This window comes from Anser anser (assembly GCF_964211835.1).
Source record: "Anser anser genome assembly, chromosome: 2".
Classification (NCBI taxonomy): domain Eukaryota; kingdom Metazoa; phylum Chordata; class Aves; order Anseriformes; family Anatidae; genus Anser; species Anser anser.
The window spans coordinates 4604199-4627142 of NC_139721.1; the positions used below are offsets into that span (position 1 = coordinate 4604199).

Sequence of the window (22944 nt, forward strand, 5' to 3'; positions counted from 1 at the left end):
AATTTTCAGTTTCCTTTTTTTCGTCTGTAGTCACCAAGTTCAGCAACCTACCAGTACTCGTGAAAGAATTTCCCCATTCTGTGATGAGTGTTGAATGCATTGCAAAGGAGCACTTTGTGAAATAAGTAGCCAACTTTGCTGCCTGGTCAGACACCTGAAAAAGCTAAATAATCTAAAACAACTGGCTAGCAGCAGAACGTTAATTATTTTTGTCCTCTGGCAGAGAAGTGTCTTTGTATAGTCAAAGTTGTGGAGGGGTGAGCCATTTAAAGTATAATGCAGTGCCTTGTGCCGGACCCTGTTATAGGCAATGCCACAGTGCCACAAACTAGAAACAAAAGTTTGAACACAGTGGTGATTACCTTAGACTTTCCTTTTAGCCTGAAGCAGAATCAGTGTTCTCTTTGATGTCTTACCTCCTTTTGCCCTGAGGTGCAATTTAGAGATAAAAAAAATTCCACTTCCCCCTAGAAATGGTTTAAACTAACTTTTGTCATGACATTTTTCAAAGAAAATGAAAATAAAATTGTCTTTAGGAGACAAAATAGCTTAAAAAAGGCATTAGTTGCATGTCTAGTGCATGTTTTAGGTATTATCTAGTCTTTTAACAAAGAAAGGAAACCTTGGGTCTTATATAAAAACGGAAGATAAGACGAGTGCTATGAGATATTTCGTGTTTGGTTGTTCTCATGGTTTTGTGTGCGAATGTGTGCACCAGTCACCTTCACCTTTTGTTCTAAATATGTAACTGATAAAATTAATTCATCAGTTTGAAGAATATTTTTCTTCAGGTAAAATTTCTTATTGCCATTGAAAAGAGTGGATTTCAAAGCTATCAAGTGTATTTATCATAAGTGTTGCTGAAAAACCTAAAGTCATAGAATCATAGAATGGCTTGGGCTGGAAGAGACCTTAAAGATATCTACTTCCAACCCTTCTGCCAACTGACTTGAATGTTCTAGTGTATTATTGTCCCAAATCTTAGTCTAATAAGTAACTTTGCTTTGATATCACTTGGCTTTAAAGAGGTGTTAAGAGCTAGTTTAGGATTGTTTTGTATCTTATTATTTCTTATACAAGTTAGAAATAAAAAAGCTGTTAGCACATGCAAAATTCTTTCTTGTTTTCATGACCCGTCCTTTTCTCTGGTGTTCAAGGGTTAGACTACTGCATGATGTAATGTAGCAATGTTATTAGAGGAAAGGCTTTCTTTTGCTGTTGCTGAACATATATATATATTTAAATACTGTTTAACTGATTCTGTTTTCAGTTTTCCAGGATCGTCATATAACAGCCCGTATGATTCTCTTCTCCATTTGTAGCTGTGCTAATCTGACTCACCCCTTCTGTTTTCTCATCGGCTAGATGCTGCTGATTGATTTTCTGGAGTGGACCCACGTGGAACAAATATGTCTTTTAATTTGAGCATTTATAGAGATTAACAGAAGAATTCTAACAGTGAGGAAAACCAGGCTTATGGCGCATAAATTTCAAAGTAGTACAATGTGTTTTCCTTGCACTCTTGTTGCTTTGCCCACATGAAGAACGTCACTGCATGTGACCTTTTTTTTCCTTTTGAGTATTTTCTCTCCCTTTAATAAAACAGACATAGATTTATTGGAATAAAATACAATATTTAAAGAGAAAATAATTTATTTTATTGTTTTTCTAGATGGAATCAGTGTCAGTGGACTTCCACTTTCCAGTCCTTTTCGGCAGGTTGTCAAACCAAGAGTAGAGGCTAAACCTGTTAATCCACAAGAAAGCAGCAAAGCTGGTGACTTCAGTCATGTGAAGGTAAGTAAGTGACATAAAAATAAGTGAAAAATTTAGTTTTCATTATGCTACGTTACGGTTTGTTCTGTGATTAAAAAGTAAAGGGTCAAAGGATCAAAGTATTACCTTAACACATCCAGTACTTAGCCTTTTAGAGGTGCTCATGTAAGTAACAGAATAACTGAGAGAGCCAAATGAAAAATAAATAAATGTAGCAGGATGAAAGAACAACTGTGTGGGTAGGAGCTGCACTGTGCTTACTGTGAGTCTTACCTGGAGTAAGCTACTGTTTGTTTTTCTTTTGAAAACAGAACAAAAGGTTCTTACCTGTTCAAAATACAAACTTCTTGTTTTGAGCAGGGAAATAAGAACAGTTGCAGTTTACTGGCCTGGTTTGCAGGAGATATAATTTAAGACTAAGATAGCAAGGGTTATAAAAATGTTGCTTAGGACTTCATTGGTTTATTCCATAGTTTTGGTGCATGTTTTACATGCCATGTAGTATTTGATATGTTTCCTACATGGAACTGTGTTCTGCATTAGTTCATTCCCTCCGAATTTGTCTCCAGTATTGTACACAGCAATTTTGGCTTGGCAAGTCTTTGACTGAGAAGCAAACCTGTTTTGCTTTTTTTCAATAACGCACTTTGCATCTGAATTTTACTTTTTTTCCCAGTGAGGTTATTTACAGTTCTATTTGATGAATAAACAGGGGACACTATTAATTTATAAATATGTTTCTTTTGAACCATTAGTACTACTAATTCGCTCTCATTTGGTTCTGCAGTACAAAACGGATGATGTGATGACAGCATATGAGATGATTAAAAAAGTACACTAGTAAAGGCTTTCTTTGTATTTTTTGACATCGTGAGGTACTTCCCAGTTGCTCATAAAGATAAATCACCATGATTGGGAAAACAGTTTGAAGCTAGTGAAATGTTCACCATTAATTTTCAAGCGTGGAAGTTTGTGTAAGAATTTATGTTCTGCAGAATACTTGTAATTTATGCAAGCAAGGAGAATATTATTTTGAAATGGGAATAAAAGTCCAGAAATGCAGAATTTCCATGTACCAAATACATGGAAGAATCCCTTTGGTGCACTTTCTGGTTGTCAGCCAGTTGTCCTGGCAACTGAGAAGTTGCAGGTTCACAGTGACCTTTGCGATGGTTTTGTAAGGACGTTGGAGACCTGTAAAGCAAGAATGTGTTCTTTCAACAGTCTGGTGGGAATGCACGAATTTGATTCTATTGGTGAGTTTGTTGAATGCAGTTTGAATTTATTAATTGGTATTTTGTACGGAAGGACCTTGCAGGTAGCCAAAACTATGTTGAAAAGAGAACACAAATTCTGATAACATTACGGGGTTCCTTGCTTATTAAAGTTATCTGTGCACTGAGCCTGGTTTTTATATGACTGTAGTGCAGCTCCCATAGCATGCTTCAAATTAACAATTTACTGTGTTAACATCTCTTCTAGAACTCTTTTAATAAGTGCATTTTTATGAAGTAAGTTTAGAAGAGATGATTTATGGAGAATCAACAGGAAAAACAGAAAATCAGGTGTTAAAGTAGCCAACAGAATAAAATTCTGGGGGAAGTCTACAAAATTATGTCTAATTACCTAAATTATACCATTCTGATCATGTAATTGCAGGGGACATTAATGGGAGGAAAGATGTGATTTATATTTTTCCAAAATTTTTAAGAATGGCATATTGTGGTTGAGGAGAGAGAAAACCACAGTAGGGTAACACCATCCATGGAGTGTATACTGACTGTCATGGCTAGTTCCATTTTAACTGATCACCATTTCTGTAACTTTCATTTGTATTTACCATATTTTTATAAATAATGATAATATTATCTCAGCTTGTCCCTGTTAAGCCACTATAAATCAACCACTTGATCTACCTGGATTAAAAACGTCTATGTAGTTCAGAAGTATTTAGAAGATCTCAGAAATATTTTTAGCTTTGCCAGACTATCCGTGAAATTACGTCTCCGTGCATATGGACATACCCAGGTACTGGCCAGACAACCAGGAGAAATTATCTGTCACAACTGAATAGATTTGTGTCCCTCTGGATAGTTACGTTACATTTGTCTCCTAGTCATTCTGTGATAAGGTGTTATATCCAGCTTTTTTCCAGCTGCCTACTACTTTTGTACGTTAGCTTTTACTTCTCTTTGCAGCAGCTCTCTACTTTGACAGAGTTCTTCAGCTGAAAAAAAAAAAATTAATATCCACCCGTGGAAAATTCCAAATTAAAATATCAGGCAGTTATTTTTATTAATTGAGTCAATTAACTATTTTTATTTAAAAACATAATCAGAATGTATCTTGGCTGGGTTCTGAGGAATTTGCTGTATTTTTGTTTTTGACTTACTTGATTTCAGACAAGATATCTTTCAGAATACACAAATATAAATTCATTGTCAAATATAAAGGCTTTTCCTCGCTAGGAACATTGTTGTATACACTAGCAAGCTGGGATATATAAAAGAGAGGACGGTCCAAGATTCCCTTTGAACCTGAATCTTAAAATATTTCATATTTCTGAATCTCTCTGAATGTCCTAGAACCTCCGTAGAAGGTACTTCAGGTTCTCTCAGTTGCTGCACAACAGTTCAGTGCATGTGGGCTGTGGCCATGTCCTGCACAGTGCCTTTTGGGACAATTGCTTGATGATGTTTTAAGGTTAATCTTGTAATAGTCTAGGCAATTAAAATGGTTTGACAAGGACTATGGTAAGAAGCAAGTGGGAGCTTTTAAGTTAAGAAACAAGATAGATCTTAAAGAATTTGGATACACTGTGGATATACTCTTCTAGCATTTATTCACGATGTAGCAATAGATGTCTGTTGTGAATGTGCAGTAGCAGTAGTGATTTTTCAATCCTCTATGGCGTGCATTAACCAATCTTCATAAGACAGGTGAATTTTTGCAAAAGAAAATTAATAGAAATCAATGCTTCTCCTGATGCTGTTTCTGAAATGTCACTGTTGGTATATTTAGAAGTCTTGATACTTAAATCTTCCCTTCGTATTTGACTTCCTTCCTTTTTTTTTTTTTTTCTTCCGCTTCAATATTGGATATTGCCAGTATTGCGTTTGAACTTCTTTGCAATCTTCGTTTTCAATTTTGCTACAGGCTGTCTTCTAATAAACCAGTCACTGGCTTCTGGAAATGACTGTTATAATGATCTCATAAATTTCGTACAAAAATTGCTTTATGATCTCATCATAAAGCTTGCTTACACCCTCAAGCTGAAAAGAATATCACAGTATAATATGTCCAGATGTACACTTTCCTACTGTTCACCACTGAGTAATTTGGTAAGCATTGTCTTAAAATCCTTGGTCATTCTAGGGTGCATCCCTACTGCAGAGTGAGTTAGTCTTGCTTAGCCATGCTTAGCTCTGCATTGCTGTGGTTATGCTGGTAGGTGAAATGGTCTGTTTTATGGCTGGATCTGGTACTTTTTTGAATAACACTGCGGTTTGTTTAGATACTCAGCTGCTGAGTATCTAAACTGCAATTTAAAAATTAAAAGAAATATTGTCATCTCTCAGTAGAAAATGTGTTATTTTTAAACCAAGGAATTCTGTACTGGTTTTCGTGCTTGGAAGCTGAGATTATTTGGCCTAGACTGGTTCAGCTCAGTGATGGAAGAAGCACCCTCTTACTCAGCGCCACGTGTTAGTGACCTGAGCTATATACAGCAATCTGATCTGTGGAAATTTGGTCCTTAAAGTCACAGTGAATACCATCAGGTAAAGATAATCCACTGGTAGTTCCTTTTTGTCACAAGGAGAAAATGAGAATTATCCATCAGGACATAGTAGTTCAACAGTGTCCCTGGTTTCTTTGGAAAAAATCTGGGATTAAGAAAGGCTACATGACCCTACTATTACAAAGGACTGAAACAGGAGTTGAAATGAAGTCTTAGTTGGGCAAAAGAAGACTTTGAATGCATTTTGTGGATTTTTTTTTTTAAATCTTGATTTAAACTGTTAATCATAGACATCGATTAATGGTCAGTTGTATGGCAATCTGAGGACCACCTTATAATTTATAGAGCATTAGCTCACAGTTACTTATCTGTTTTGAAACTTGTATGTTCAGGAGAATTTGCTTCCACAAACTGAACCTGAGCTGTAATTCTAGAGATTCAGCTGCTGAGGTTTAAGTAATCTAGATGTGTAGTCTACTTTGTTCTTCCTGTACTGTCAGTAAATGGCACACAGTGTTAAAATACAATATGTAGAGCTAATCTAATTTCATACACCATTTGTGGTGTCTCTTTTCTGATTTAGTCAGTGTGTATTAAAATAAGATACTAGACTAATTTTTTTTCATGCCTTTCTCAGGCTATGTTCTTCGTTTTTAATGAAAGTATGCTGTTAATTGATATAAGGTTTATATTGTTAGTGCTTTAAGCTCAAAATCATTTTATGTATATACCTTGAAGCTATTCTAAGTTTAACCCTGTAAATAAAACTTTTGATTTTTCTCAGAATTTTTGAATAGTTCTAGACCCTGCTGAAATTAGTGGAGACGCTGAATCTGCAGAGCACTCTTAGTATTTAGATTACTTCTTTCTATTTGCATAGAAGTGTATTTAGCAGTGTGATTTTAGGCACAAATGTATAATACAACTTAGATGTTCTACTTTAACATTGTCCTACATTGGAATTCAGTACTGTGCTTGTAAATCGTGTGCCTGTGAGTTCTCCTTTGGTATTACACACATCAGATCATACGAAATAAAAAGAATGAAGACACAAGTCTCTCTGTTTATTTCCCTAATAACTTTCAAGCCTGGTCAAAGCTCTTTCACTTCCCAAGTTAATTTCTATTAAAAAAATATTTTTTGATTGGTTAATAGGAATTTGTGAGTTAAATACCAGAAAACAAGTCACATTTCCTGAAGTCTGCCCAGCAAGTAGCCATGGGCCAAATCAATGTTCCCCAGGTCCGCAGCATATTTTTTGTTTGCTTTCTGGCCAAGGATTGCCGTTTCCCCTGAGATAAAGAGAATAATGACAGTAGATTTTTTCTGCAAAAATGAGTGAAATCTGAATTCTTGGTCATTGGTACATGGCTGACAAAAATCTAATTATGATCTAGGTTTGGATGAAAGCCTGCAGTTTTTGAGTAGTCTGGGTCTCATCACACTTAACTTTCCTTCCCTGCCCAGTTTGGCAATATTCCTTTGAGTGCTTTTCGTTTTATTAATAGTTGAATATTCAACACTATTTCTGCTCACCAACTGTGTTCTGTGAATAGTAACATCAAAAGATGAACACTGTTGGGCTCTAGAGAGGTTTGTACTTCAGAACACGAAGAAAGCATTTTGCTAACGCTATTCTCTAGAGCCATGGGAGGAAAAAAAAGCTACTCCCCCCCTGGATTTGAGTAAATTCAGTTCATTCATCTCATCTGCTGTTTTACATTCAGTATTGTCAGAGTAGTAGCTGCAACTTCAATTCAGAATGTTTTACAACTTTGTAAATGACTTCAGAATGACTTATCTGAGAATGTGAAAGAGTCTTCCATTCTCGTCTAATTGGAGATGTTTTCAAGCATCTGATACCTAGATTTCAATTGTAAAAAAACCTTTTTTAATAATTTCTTTAATTCTGAATATTATAGTAACTTTATGGCCAAATGTATTTCCACACCTTATCCTCACAAAAAATTATGCAGTATTTTCATGCATTAATTTATGGTTATTGATAAACATTTTGCTGTGATCATTTTCACTAGACTTGTCATTACAATTTCTAGCATTTTAGCTTAGCCAGAAGTGTGGAATTGGCTGGGAGGAAGGCAGCTGCTCTGGTGGGAAAATGTGGTGGCAGAAGCTATAATGCACAAAAAAGTAGATTTGGAGAGACCAAGAAAGAAGACAGCTCTGATCTGCTAAAATTGTGAAGGTTCTCCAGTACCTAAATATACTTATCTAATATCCAGTGAAATTATTGTTGTGATTTTTTTAATCAAGATTTTAATTCAACCTATGTCAGCTTGAAATTAAATGTAGTGTGTTTCAAAATCCTGTTGCTACTTAGTATGACACAGAATTGTCTTGTGTATGTGTTCTGTGTAGTAGCTTTCTATTTGTCAGTTGTTCTCTGTAATTTCACTTAAAATTCATGGCAGCTTTTTCATTTTCAGCTAGTTATTCAAATCTTAATCCCTTTAAGTGTGCTGTAATACAATCAGTATTCTAAGATCTTACTTGAACAATTTTTGTTTTACCATAATTGAACTTCTGCAGTTCCAGAGGTGCCTTTACAACGCTAAGGGCCTTCTGTCTGCAGTTCTCTAGCTTGCCTTTCACCTACAGTTTAATTCATCTTTTCTTCCTCCATTTCCTCTCTTATTACCTTGTAGCTTTTAGTTTATAACTCTATAATCAGATCTCTTCACCCTTGTCCTCATAGCTGTTAGTTTATAACTTCAGAGCCTGGTAAATAACATACTAGGCACATCACTTACATACCAAATAAATACTACCTATATCTTATTTACTTCTTTCTATCTCTCTTCTTGTTTTGTCCTTGAAGTGAGGCAGACTTCTTTGTTCCAAATCTGAAAAGCTCATACCTAGAGGAAATAATTTTTCTAACTTCTGAATAATTTAGTCAGAAAGGTAAGTTTACATGTAGCATCATGAACATGTTATATTACCTATGACTTGGATACTAATAATGATGTTCTGTTACTGCTATAAATCTTCCCTTAGAACAATTACAGACAGCCTACCTCAAAAAATCATTTTGATGTGTTAGGTGTAACCAAATGAGCTTGTTAAACAATTGTTCAGGGTAAAAATGATGTGTTGTAATGATGAGTAGTTTTTGTAGAGCATATCTTCTCTCTCACGTTACAACTGGAACAATTACTCCGTAAATGTAATGCATTCAACACGGCTAAGTGCTGGGTCCTGCACTTGGGTCATAACCACCTGATGCTGTGGTAGAGGCTTGGGAAGGCTTGTGAAAGAGTGGCTGGAAAGTTGCCCAGCAGACAAGGGCCTGGAATCATAGAATAGGATCAAAGAAGATCCTGAGTTGGAAGGGACCCAACAAGGACCATTGAGTCCAATCCCTGGCTCCACACAGGACCACCCAAAAATCAGACCCTATGTTTGAGAGCGCTGTCCAAACGCTTCTTGAACTCCAGCAGGCCAGGTGCTGTGACCACTGCCCTGGGGAGCCTGTCCCAGTGCCCGACCACCTCTGGGTGCAGAACCTTTCCCTAACCCCCAGCCTGACCCTCCCCTGTCCCAGCTCCATGCCGTTCCCTCGGGTCCTGTCGCTGTCCCCAGAGAGCAGAGCTCAGCGCCTGCCCCTCCGCTCCCCTCGTGAGGGAGCTGCAGGCCGCCATGAGGCCTCCCCTCGGCCTGCTCTGCTCTGGGCTGAACAAACCAAGGGCCCTCAGCTGCTCCTCATGCGTTCCCTCTAGACTGTTCACCATCTTTGTTGACCTCCTTTGGACAGTCTCTTAACAGTTTTATCTCCTCTTTAGACTGTGGCACCCCAAACTGCACACAGTTCTCAAGGTAAGGCCGCACCAGCGCCGAGTGGAGCGGGACAATCCTTTCCCTCAGCCAGCTAGCTGTATGACCACAGTGCTGGTTCACATCCAACTGAACATGAACCAGCTGTGTGCCCAGGTGGCCAAGAAGGCCAATGGCATCATGGCCACCATCAGCAATAGTGTGGCAGCAGGACTGGGGAAGGGATTGTCCCCTTGTACCCTGATGGGACCCCACCTGTAATACTATGTTCAGTTTTGGGTGCCTCACTAGAAGATCTTGAGTTGCTTGAACGTGTGCAGAGAAGAGCAGCAATGCAGGTGAAGGGACTAGGAAACAAGACTTATGAGGAGCGACTGAGGGAACTGGGGTTGTTTAGTCTGGAGAAAAGGAGGCTGAGGGGAGGCCTCATCACTCTCTGCAACTACTTAAATGGAGGTTGCAGTGAGAAGGGTGTCTGTCTCTTTTCTCAGGTGACAAGGGACAAGTCATGAGGAAGCTGTCTAGAGGAGGCTTAGATTGGATATCGGGAAGAACTTCTTCACTGAAAGAGGGGTCGAGCATTGGAACAAGTTGTCCAGTGATGTGTTACAGTCACCATCCCTGGAAGTATTTAAGAGACGTGTGAATGTGGCAGTAATGGACATGGTTTAGTGATGGGACTCAGTAGGTCAGGCTGAAGGGTGGGCTTTTGATGATCTTAAGGGTCTTTTCCAACCTAGATGATTCTGTAACACTTGGTACTGTGCAGGATTTGCATCCTGATTGTCTTACTTTACATCCCAAACTGCTTGTTTAGGCTTTCATTTCATTAATCACTGCTGTTGGCAAGCAATGTCTGCATCCTAATTGTGCTCATTTCTGTAGCTGCTGCTATTAGCACCTTTTTATTTACAGTTCTTCTCTGGAGCTTATCGCCAAGTGCCTTTAGCCTGTTTGAAGGTAAGGAAGAAAAGGTGGAAAAGAAAGGGTAATCTTAGGTTCTTTTCCCTGTCTTTGGAGCATTCTTTTATGATCAGTAAAATTTGTTTCTTACCTTATAAAATGGTCAAGTTCAAAATATTATAATCTAGAAATTTGCTGCTGAAGGTGTTTAAACCTCATGTAAGATTTTTGTTTAAATATGAGCACATCTTGGAGATGATAATCTCTCTTTGCCAAATGTTCATTGGATCTTTTTTGAGATTTCATAAATGTTATCAATTTAGTCTTTTGCTGTGGTGTATTAACCACAGCAACCCAGTGCAGTGACAGATAATGAAGAAGCTTTTCTGAAGGCTGAGATAAATGCCATTTAAAATCCGTGCAGGCCTTTCTTAGCCACATAGCCTTGATTAGTTTGAAATTGCTAAGGTTTTATTCTGTTCCTTTTTTAAAAATATAGATCAGTTTGCTTTTTCTCTATTTGTGAATAAATAAATCTGCAAGCAAGTTCAGGTTCTTAAGCTTTGACATAACATTCTTCTAGAAATATTCTTGATATCTTCATCACAGGCACGGATCATATTTATCCATGGAGGTCTGTGCTGGTTTGTGGCCAACTAACCGAAGGAGTTGAAGTGCATCTTAAGGGAAAAGTAGAACCTTCAGTTATACTGTTTGTTTCACTAAAAGTGGCTTTCTTAATAGCTGTCTTACCCAGGAGTATGAGAAAACGGAAAGAAGTTTAGTAATTTATCACTGTAGGGACTTCAAAAGAGTAGGTCAAATGCTATAGCTTTCCGCAGAAGAAATGGGAAGCGCAGAATGTGATAGCTGTAATTGATGCTAAGCCATTTTTGAAAGGGCACATCAGAATCTACTTTACCAACTTTGTTTCACCTAGGGAAACGACTGGATAATGATCACAGCGAGCTCCACGTTTACTGCTTATGGAGCAATACAGGATTTAAATATCATACTTTGCAAGCTTTTAGTAAGATGCTTTGGATTAACATTCTGGTTGAGGGATTGCTTCACATAATTCCGTTTGTTTAAGTTTCTACTGCTATCAGTGAAAACAGAAATCAAACCGATAAATCCCAAGTTTTAATGCAGGCAATTACATCTTATTGCAGTGTAAGTACAATTATATGTCGGTATAGCACTAAGCATAACGTGTTAACTTTTATCATCAAGCAGTAAAGGCTGTCTTTGTTAGTGTGAAAGGGCAATTTTGGATTTAAAAGCCTTAAATTTCTGGGAAATGGAAAGGGTGTAAAATGTCCAGAAGTAGGGGAGAAGTTCTAGGACAAGAGGAAAAAAAGTGCCAAGTAAATGAATAAATGCATTTTTTAATGTGTTATATAAAATAGATCTGAATTATAACTCATGTTGTCAGCCACTGTATGAAACTGATTTCTCTGTGTTGTCATTAAACTGCTGTTTCTGCTGTGTACTGCAGTGACTGATGATGTGAGAGGAAACACAGTTAATGAAAAAAATTCTTATATGAAGAGGTGAAAGTGCAAGGATTTTGAGATGCTGTTTTGTTCTGGAATCAAATCGCATTATTTCTTTGATTTTTTTTTTCCCCACTACTGGTTTGGAACTAATTTTCCGTAGGTGTAAACTGATGGTGTAATGGATTTCTAATGTTACCAGATTTAAATCGAATAAAAATCTTGTTCCCTGGTGGTGGAACACGGCGGAGAAGAATAGTATGACTACTGGTGTAGAAAAATTACTCCTTTGCACTGGTGCATGTTGCTTGTGCCTAGAATGTTTTTTATGCCTCTTGACTTAGAGATCTGTGGTTTGATGATGTATTGGTATAAATATTACTGGTAACTGACTTGGCTGTGCATCAGTTGTAGGCATTAAGTACAGAGAACACAATATATCATTCTCTGCAATTATATTTGTAAAAGTGGAAAACTCGTAACGACCAGCTAATTTTAAACCTGGGACTCTTAAAACATATTGATTTAGCTGAAATAGGACTGAGCAGCAGGAAAAGACAAATGGCAAGACGCAATTAAAATGCACGTTTTTTAATAAAGTCATTGTCAGGAGCAAGGAGGCTTCTAGATGACTTTGTAGCGGTAGCTAGTTTATATAAATTTTATGAAGTTTCCCTTCAGGTGTGTTATATCTTCATATAAAACGACTAGCAAGCTGGGCAGCACATTTCAAGTACTGTACAAGGAACTTTATTAGGATTAAGGCATTTCGTACAACTCCACTCATTTTTTGTTGGGCACTATGCAAATGCAAATAATAGACAATTTTATTACTATTGCTGTCATTTGACAGCAATACGCGCCAGGTTGGATGTTAGGAAGAACTTCTTTACCGAAAGGGTTGTTAGGCATTGGGATGGGCTGCCCAGGGAGGTGGTTGAGTCACCATCCCTGGAGGTCTTGAAAAGACGTTTAGATGTAGAGCTCAGTGATATGGTTTAGTGGAGGACTTGTTAGTGTTAGGTCAGAGGTTGGACTCGGTGATCTTGGAGGTCTCTTCCAACCTGGATGATTCTGTGATTGATACAGTGGCTGACAGACCAGAACAAGGAGTGAAGGACTTGCACAAGATCGTACAAGGTGTGCAGTTAGGAATATTTCCATTATAACCACCGAATGTTTCTCACCATGAATAGGGTAAGAAATAGATGATGTAAACCCATTTCTCAAAACATCCCCCCTCTTTTTACATCCTTAGAACAGTTACATTAGTGGTGGCATGCTCATGTCCTTTATTTTACCACTAGTCTTGATTTGTCCACGTCCAGTTTCCACCATTGTGTTTTGAAGCAAGTAAAGGGCATCCTGTCCTAGGCATCTTTCCGCTACTTACTGTCAGGGAGTGGGTGTGAGACCAATAATTCTTATAGTCCTATTTGGAAATTTTGCATATGACGCAGATGTCATATCCAAAAAGAGGGAAAGCATTACCTTTCCAGCACTGTTGTACAGCTCGTTGATGATTTTCCAGAAAGAACTATTTTTGCTATTTGGGTTACGTCTGTAAAATAACGAAACCAGTTTTACAAACTGTAATATATGTTTTTTTTTTTTTTTTTCCTGAATGTTGCAGTTTTGAAACTAACCTCTTGGGTTTCTCTTGTGTTGGTACTGTCCCAAAGGTATAAGGCATAATTTCCTTCCAGTGATTTTTCTGCTACAAAAGGAGTGAAGTGGTTGGATTATTGTAACTGTGCTTTGTACTTGATATCCAGGTGTGAGCTATTATCTCCCAGTGCAGATGGAAAGGAATTGGGAATGTTAGCTGCTAGATTTTTAACTGAAATAATAATAATAAATACATACTTGTATTACCATATCCTGTGCCACGGAATTGGGTGTTATTCAGAGTGCTCGAGAAGCCAGCAGAGAAGAAGAAATAGCTGTCCCCACATCTGAGCAGCTGTAGCCCTGCGTTTAAGTGAGTAATAACTTTGACTATGATTTCCACGCAGAGGAAAAAAAACCCAAAACAATAATAAAAACACGCAGCCATCCCCAAACCAAGAGCCCTCAGATGACGTAGTGGCAGCTCTGCTTACCTTCCCTCTGTTTGGAAAGTCACTCTGAGAAGTCCGTGCTGTGAAAGCCACCTCCCGCGGGTACGTGAGTCACAGTTAACCAAGGGAGCCGTGTAACCAGTGGGGGTGATTCCTCACACTTACCTCCGAGCGGTTTTTTTCTGTGCATATTTTTCAAGACATTTGAATTTAAAAGCGTGACTATGACTATATGGACATGGTCTCTGTATATACCATGTCTAGCCCAGGGGAACTTTTTTTCTTCTGAAAATTAACCAACCATTTCTAGAATTGCTTATGCTGGGTAGGTTAGTATTTTGTAATTAAACTGGTTGTAGCTTTCGTAGCTTTTTGGCTTTTTTTTTTTCCGCATCTCTCTTATAGTATTTTCTACTCACCGAAGTGCTTTGCCATGTACAAAATCCTGGCCTTCTTTTTCAGGAATCTTGCCATCTGTTTAGTACCTTGTAGTAGCCTAATGTGCGAAAGTTAGTAAGATTCAACTCGTGCTCTCTTTTCCTTGTTTGTTCAGCTTACAGGCTTGCCACCTTACTCAGAAAATCAAGCTGTATGAACATCAGGCTTTTTACGGATATGTGAAAGAACATCAAATGGGAATAGAAGTCAGTCTGGAATTGAGATTGTTCTGCGTTTTCATTTTACATCTTAATTTTTGGCTTTCTTTCTAGGTTCAACAAAGTCTCCCTACTTGTGTTTTTTTTTCTTTTATTTTTCCCAAAATATTTACGATGTGTACATTCCTAGACTACAACACAATGAGGCCATTCAGTCTGGGGATGAAAATCAAAATTTTCTCATGTATTTGAACATGCGCAATTGTAGTTGAAAATCACCTGAATAGGGGGTAAGCAAAAATGCACTTATTTAAACAAAAAAAATAAAAAAAGATTTAGATGAGCAAGCTTCTTAAAAACCTTTAGATGGTAATCTAAATACTGCATATTTTTTCCTAGTTGGTGTAACAGTGGTATAAAATATCTGATCTGGTGAACGTGGTGAATGTAATGCATACCTATCAGGCTCCTGTCCCTGCAAAAATGAACCCCAAAATAAAAATGTAGCTGGAATCTTCTCAGTGATTAAAAACGTGATTGACTTCACAAGAGTTAAAAAACCATTTTTCATATCTCAGTGAAGAAAGAAACAGCTCAGTTACTGTTCGGTGTGCTTTCCCTGCAGAAAATCTGAATTTTTTAAGAGTGAAACATTCTTTTGGAAGCAGAAACCTTCAGGCCAGAGGATGAGGAAAACTGCGGAAAACGCTCTTTGTAAACGTGCTCTCTAAGACAAGAAGAGGGCTTTGAAGAGGGCGAAATTAACAACTCAGAATGCTGCAGAATGCGGAGCTGTTCGTGGTTTGTGCTCGAACGGTTGGAGCCTGCAGTGTAGTGAAACACTTCATTACAATTTTGTCAGCCAGGCTGAAGTGTTAGTCTTGGACTAACCTAAACAAATGTGATGGATTGGCACATGAGTATCTTGCAATGCTACATCTCAACACAGTTTCACAGTTTCTCTAACCTCTTTTTTTTTCCCTTCCTTTTTTTTTTCTTTCCTGCTGTATTCCTACTTTAAAGGAAGGGATGCTTAATTTTGATCATTCAGTTCTTTTTTCCCACTTTTGGGTGGCTACTTGTTAGGAGCTATAGACGACCTCTTAAGTTTCCGACCGAATATGCCTTGAACTTAGCTCATTTTACAGGATAACCTTGTTTTCCTACTTCTTTGTGTACATAGGTTGCTGGGTTTAGTTTTTATTGTTGTTTATGAATTAGGAAAACCTTGAAGAACAGCAGCAGATTCTGCCAAGAGATTTCTGTACCATCCTCTGTGTAACTGGAAATGCATTTCCTTGCACTTCTTCTGGGGGTTTTGTTCATGGCTACATTTGAGGTTAAAGCAATTAAACAGAAGGTAGACGTTGCAGTTTTCAAGTTAGTCTGCAGGTTTCTCTGCAGCGTTTTACTTCTGGAGTAGGTTTGGATCTGGAGGGGTTGGCTGCAGTGATGGCGAATATCAAATGTGGCTTTTTAATATAGGGCATAAGAAGCAGTGGGGTTTGGAGAGCTGAGGTTGTCTGGGGAAATCTGCACTGAAAGGAGTATGGGTTGAACGAAGTCTGCCATTAAATGAATTTTAAGGTGAAGAATGAGGGATATCTTGTATGTCTTAATGAATGCTATACTCTATCTTGTGAGATTTTTTTTTTCAGTAAGAGAAACAGGAACTAAGATTCACAAGACAGGAAGGATAAGAAAGGGTTTTCTGGTTATTGTCATTTTAAATAGGGTTATACTTTAAGTTTTGCTCCACATCTTACTCCAGTGTGTGCATGGTTACTAATTTGAGTAACATTTATGTATCATGAGACAAAGGTGCACCTTTTTTGTTGAACTGGCAGTGTGGGGATGGTGCTTCCCACCTACTTGTTTTATTCAGTTCAGTTAATCTTTTGTTCTGTGCTTATCCTTACTTTAGCTGTGATTAACCCAGTAGCGATCGATGACAGTGTGAAAAATGATCACTGCAAAGCAAATAGAAAGGAAAAATACTGAAATTTGAATATTATTTGCCTTTTTCTTTTTATCCCACAGCAGCGTCCAGGTTCTTAGAATGACTGTGATCATTGCTCTTTCTCTTTCAGCAATTCCCCTACTTCCCTGCCACTGACATTTATTCAGGTCTTTCTTTCAGTTTATGTTTGAATTAATCCATAGCAAATTGCTACCCTGCATCTTTGATAAATATTTAGGGCAAAAAGTGAAAAGAAATCTCTGGTCTCCTAGAAAGAAGAAAGTTTATTGTGCAGCTAGAGGCTTTTATCTCTAATATAAACAAAAGTAATTTAACTACAGATAAACATAACTGTGAATTGTCAACATTTCTCCTCCCTTTCCCCTGCATAATTTTGTTTACTTTTTCTTGGGTAGGTTTTCATATTGCCTTCACTTTTTCGTTTAGGAACTTGAAGAGGTTGCGGCTCTGAAACTTACATAGTTCTGTATCATTGTTGTGATAACAATGTCACGTTAAAAATACCAGCGGTGTCAATACATGCTGGATAACTGTCTGTTTATGTCACTGGCCTTTTGAAAGCGATCTAGTTAGAATTGATGTGTGTGTCAGTGCTCATTGTTGAAAATCCCTTGAAAAAGTGATGCACCTGCTCTGAAATTAATTCAAGAGGACATTTCGGTGTTATGGCAGTCCTGGCAAGTGTTAAACGCATTAATCCTTCTGTCGTACCAAAACTTGCATGCTATTTGGATAAAATTCAGCTTAAATTATCACAGCATCCCAGCAACTTCTGGTGTTTTTTTTTTTTTTTCCTGGAATCTGAGCCTCTTTTAAAGAAATCTTTTGTAAAAATTTTTTGTATTTTTTTTTGTAAAAATTTTTTTTGTAAAAAAAAATTAATGTAAATTTTTTTGTAAAGAAATCTTTTTGAAAATCAAGTCTCTTAGTATGTCCCCAAAATGCAGTTTTCCCAAAGTTACCACAAAGTGAATAGTTTAATTGTTGACAGGCAGGGGGCAGGAATTAGATGGTCTTTGAGATCCCTGCCAGCCCAAACCATTCTGTGATTCTACATTTACACTTTGCAGGGAAAAAGCCCAGGGAAAACAAAGGTTTATAAGCATACAGTAGGAATACATGGGTAATTAAAATGCTTCGGTGTGCAGCAGTGACATTTGGACCTGCTGATATTTGGAGGGATATTCCTGAAGGCTACCTGCTTAGTAAGCACAGATGATTGTTTGATGGGGTCTTCAGGATCTGTTGCTTTGTGCTTTTATTTTTGTCCTATGCTTAGGTTGTGCATTCCCTGCAAAATCATGCTACTTTTAGTGAATGTATATAGCAGTGCCTTTGGTGTTCTAACCCGTGGCTGAGGTTTTGGGCCACAGAAGCTACAAATAATGTGAAAATTGCCAGATAAAGTGAATGAATTCAGCATTATGAAACATACTTTAAAACCGATTAATGCCAGTTAAAATCGTATACAAGTAGGTAGATTTAAAATAAGAAAAATATAGCTAGCTTTTATAAATGAAACTGAAGATATTCCAGTCTTGTTTTATATTTAGAAAAAAATACTGAGTTCTACTACTTTCAGCTGTCACTTTTGTCAGTTCTTAATTTACTTCTTTCTGAGCGAGTTTACAAATTTGTTCATTTAAAATTGAAAGTTGGCTGCTGCTGTTTCTGTTTAACACATGCTTGAAAATGTGCTACTTTTGTAGATGCTTATTTAGGTGAAAGCTTTAGTCGAGCATTTTAATATGTTTATTTTCAGAAGTCTGTTTCAATTGTGTGCCTAACTAGGCCTGCCAGTGTTCCTATTTTCTAGTTTTAACTTGGTAGTGGAATTAAAAACAAATGAACAAACATCATTATTTGTTTAATGAGAATTTCGGGGACTGTTTTTTTTTATATGGAGTAAGATAGTGTGAAGTTTTACAGGTATATATTGTTGCACAGGTTATATATAGTGATGGATGGTTTCTACACACTTTGTACTGAGTAGAAGCATTGAGAACTGAATTTTGACCCCGTGCTTTTGTGTTGAATGTTCAAAATCTGAGAGTTTACATGAGTCGTAGTCAGTGCTATGTGGCAGTAGCTTTGTGGTAAATTTCTTTTCTGAAAAGGGAGCTTTTTGTTGTAAGTTGACACCAATGCCTTGGTACAGTGAGTGGGTTGGTAGTAATGGCAGTTGCTGGGAATGGTTCGGTTTGAATTAAGCAGGAGAGGGATTTTGAATAGGTTTTCCCCTGCTATAAAAGTACACTTCTGTAGGGTTGACTCGGCCAGTATCTTCTGTTAATGGCGCTTTCTTTACACAAATACTTCTGGCGACAGCAGAAGACCCGCTGGCTTAACACCATCAGCACAACAACAGGATCACGAGTCTCACTTCCAAGACCATACTCACCCTGACTCAGGGCAGTACCCTCTTAGGAGGCCAGTTTTCCATTTTAGTATGGGCTCCTACGTGCCATGGCAATGCTACCAAGAATACCATTGGCCTTCTTCGCGGCAAGGGCACCTTGATGGCTCATGTCCAGCTCGGTGCCCACCAAGCGCCCAGGTCCCTTCCTGCAGAGCTGCTTCCCAGCTGGGTGGCCCCAGCACATCCTGGTGCCTGGGGTTGTTCCTCCCCAGGGGTGGGACTTTGCGTTTCTTGTCGAACACGAGATTCTTGCCAGCCCGCCTCTTCGGCCTGTCGAGGACCCTTGGGATGGCAGCACGGCCCTCTGGTGTGTCAGCCACTCCACCAGCTTCATCTGCAGCCTTTCCGAGGGTCTCTCAGACCCTGAGCTGACTCTGCCCCGCCATCTCGATCATTAGTGAGGCTGTTAAACAGGACTGGAGCTGGTATTGACCCCTGGGTACACCACTGCTCGCTGGCCTCCAACTAAACTTTGTGCAGCTGATCTTTGCCCTCGGGGCCTGGCTGTTCAGCCAGTTTTGGGTCCACCTCATTGTCAGCTCATTGTCTGCTCATCTACTGCTTCTCTATGAGGATCTTAATGGGCAAAATGCTGAAAACCTCACTGAAGTCCAGATAGACAATATCCGCTGCTCTCCCCTTGTCTACCAAGCCTGCCATCTCCCCACAGAAGCTTATCGGGTTGGTCAAGCATCACTTCCCCTGGGCCTTGCAAGCTCAGTGCAGTGCAGCAGAACTACAATTGCTGGCCCATTACCAGCCAGGGCAGTACGGTGGTCAGAGGACTCCACATTTACAGCGTAGATGAGATGAAGTTTATTGTAGGTGATCAGGACATGAAAGAGGTGCTGGGCGTAGGTTCATCAATGTTCAATCAAGTGAATAGAAAATTATTCTCTGGCACTCTAGAATATTAGCTTGAAAGAACAGATGAGTTGAATTAATATTCCTTCAGAAAGATGGGTTCTCCCCCCAATTCATCGCATAATTTTGTATGCTCGTTGTCAGGACTAGGTTACGTTACCCTTGAAAAACAAAACTTTTATCTTTGGGTGTGAACCATTTTCTAGAAAACGTGAAACAATGTCAAAAAAATCAATAATTTGATTTACTGAAAGAAAATTTTATCAGAAATTACTGACGTGCATAGCATCCTCAAAATAATTCAACTTACTGGGTCAATGTTTGGAAATTGAACAGCTCCTTGCACTGAAACCTTCAGAAGTAGTGGATTTTGTTTTTCAGAACAGCATTTCTGCATGACTGAGAATACTACTGAGAATTGAAGTAGTATTAATAACTGTAAGCACCAATGAAGCAAATTCATTTTCTAAGTCATGAAGTACACACAGCTTGTTTCATACAAAGTTGAGATCTGATTATTATTGAAAAACTGAAATGTATTGTGTGGCATCTTTTTATACAAGAAGGAAGGAGAGAGAGAAATCTACTTGTATTTTTTGTTCAATAGCTATTGTCTTTTTCACGTAACAGTTAACGATTGAAATGTTTCCCTTACTTGCCAATTAGGTATTTTTCTTACAGCACGTTTGTATTGTAGAAAAACACTTGAGGAAAAACGTTACTGAGTATAACCAAGTATTTCCCTTCAAGGTCCTCTTTCATAGACAGGTATGAAAGGACAAACGCAATATATTTTATACTCTTGTTGCTCATTCCGTTGTGGAAGGGGTGAAGTGGGAGTAACAATGGGAATATTTGTTGTGAGCTTGGGGAAGGGGACAAAACAGAGGTCAACACCAATACGAGAAGTCTTTCTCCCATGTTACTGTCTTCATCGAAGTGTCAGAACTGTACTCACAAGTTCTATAAATTGTTCTAAAAGAAATTAAATATATAATGAGCCTGGGAAGTCTATTTGATTTTGCATATGTGAACATAAACTGATCAATAAATGTTATTCTCATTAATCTTCACTAAGATTATTTATCTGCCATAACTTTTTAAGTTAAAACTATGGTAATTTTAGCAATAGAACTTGAAAAGCAAGGTTCAGCAGTGTTTGTCCTTGCATAGCTGGCTCTTGGAGGCCAAATTCCAGGATATCTAAAGGATACCTTTCCATTTATCTCATTCTTGAGATCATGCTGTTCATTCTCATCAACAGAAACCTTATTATTTATAGCAATATTCATATGATTTAGTGGTTAAAGTTTACTTCAACCATGTAGTGCACTATGTTCCACACTGTTAAGTTTTCAGGAATGTCCAAACTGGAAGTTTTATACCTTTTGGGTTCATAGAGGATTGCTTCTGTCCTCTCCTTCAGATAAAACTTAAGACAGGAGGGGTGTAGAGGATAACATAGGGTAATGGATGACAAGAGGTAGTTGGATGAGCCTAAAACATACCGTCTATTTAAAATGTATGAGTATAAATAGTCACCAGATGGCACTGTGACTGAAATTTAAATCAGGCAACTGTAAATATAGTCAGCTAGATCTTGGAATAAATGTTAGCTGTTGTCTCTGAAGTTGTTTTATCGAACAGTGTTTTTTTTTTTTTTTTTCCCTGCGTTGAACTTTAACTGTACTTTTTTTAGCTTCAGCAACTAGTGCTTAGGAACTGCTGGTTTATCCAAGCAAAACCATTTTTGTAAACTGAGCCATCCGATTGATACTTGCTGAGAATTAATTTGAGACTCTCTGATGAAATTATAATAAATTCAGAAAACTTTTGATCTTTTTCTTTTACTTCTAAGAGAATACACAGAACAAACCACTTGAGGAAAACACAGTCATTCTGCTCAGAGTCAAGTGCTACTTGATCAAGGATTTATACCAGAACAGAGTCATACAGTAATATTTGGTTAGTATTAACCAAATAGTATTTGGTTTAAATTTGTGGCACAAGTTTAACTGGAACTTGTATCAAACCCTTTTTATCTCCATTGGAATAAAAGCATTATTGTAGTAGGCATTGACGTTATGTGGAAAAGAAATTGCTTTCTTTCACACACAGGTTTTGTCTAATTTTTATTGTACTTGTAAGACTCGGTTACCCAAATAATGTTTTAAAAGAAGGCTAGCAAGGTGTTGCTTATTCTAATGCTATATTTTGTCATGATGTTTTCTGTTTGAAAAAATATCTAACCAGATCAGGCATTGCTTTCCTTCAGTCCTAAGCATCACACTTCGACTGGTTGAGGAAAAATCCCGGTGGCAGTAACGTCACTCGGCAGATACACAAATGTCCTAAAGAGAGATGGAGTAGTAGTGTTAGTACTTGCATACATTTTCAGAAGTTCAAAGTTCTAGTATATGTTATGTGTTGTAATTCCTGTGTGATACATGCAGAAAAAAGATTGGAGGTGGTTTAACATTGAAGAGAGGACCGATGTATAATTGATAACATAGTTGATAAAATCCATGTAGAAGTGTTAATGATATTTGCACCCTAAGTTTACTGCAACGATCAAGTTGATCTATGTGCTTTATGAAAACAGTAATTCTAATTATCCCAAGAGAGCAATCTCCTTGCCTGAATATTAGTCTCTTGCTACAGTATAGCTTACTTTTTCAGTATTTGAGTTTTCGTGACAGGTTGTCGTACCAAAAATAAGGCTTTCAGAGGGACACAACTCATGGAAGTCATTCTGTGTAAACTGTAATTCATCCTCAAATAATCTTCAAAAAAGATGTAAAGAGTAATATAAACCTGCTCTAAAATACGTATTTCATTTTGGCAGAGAGATGCTTTTTCTTCCCTAGTATCTTGTTTTCACTTGCATTTTTTGGAGCGTACATTGAAGGTGTAGCCTTTACCAATGAAGAACACAAATTTAGTGGGCTTTCAACTTTGTTTAAATTTAATTTCTTATTTTGAATTTAGGTAATACCTGCTAAAACCCTGTAGCTGAAACCTGATACTCAGGTAAACACTAAAATAAAATTAAATACTTACACCATAGCACTCCAGGCAATAGAGTTCAGTGCTTGTGAGACCGTGGCTGGAGGACTGAGCCCACTTTTGGGTTCCCTGGTGCAAGAGAGACGTGGATGTGGCTGGAGTGAGTCCAGTGGAGAGCACTGGAATCCATGGGACATGAAGAGAAAGATGGGCTGCTTCCATCTTCAGCGGTAAAGGGAGGTGAGTGTAGAGGCGAGGGAACCAGACTCCTCTCACAAACGTGAAAAAAAAAAAAGAGAGGATAGAAAC

At 38.0% G+C, this 22944-nt stretch overlaps 1 protein-coding gene across 9 annotated transcripts in view; it reads left to right on the forward strand.

Moving 5' to 3' along the window:
• Positions 1 to 22944, forward strand: part of TRAPPC9 (trafficking protein particle complex subunit 9) — a 464677-nt gene that overhangs the window by 83700 nt on the left and 358033 nt on the right. For all 9 annotated transcript variants that reach the window (XR_014580943.1, XM_083827405.1, XM_083827401.1 and 6 more), the window contains one exon: positions 1673 to 1797. Coding sequence is in view for 8 of the 9 variants with exons in the window: in XM_083827405.1 (XP_083683531.1) it covers positions 1673 to 1797 (125 nt within the window). In the remaining variant the exon portion in view is untranslated. The remainder of the gene's footprint in view (positions 1 to 1672; positions 1798 to 22944) is intronic.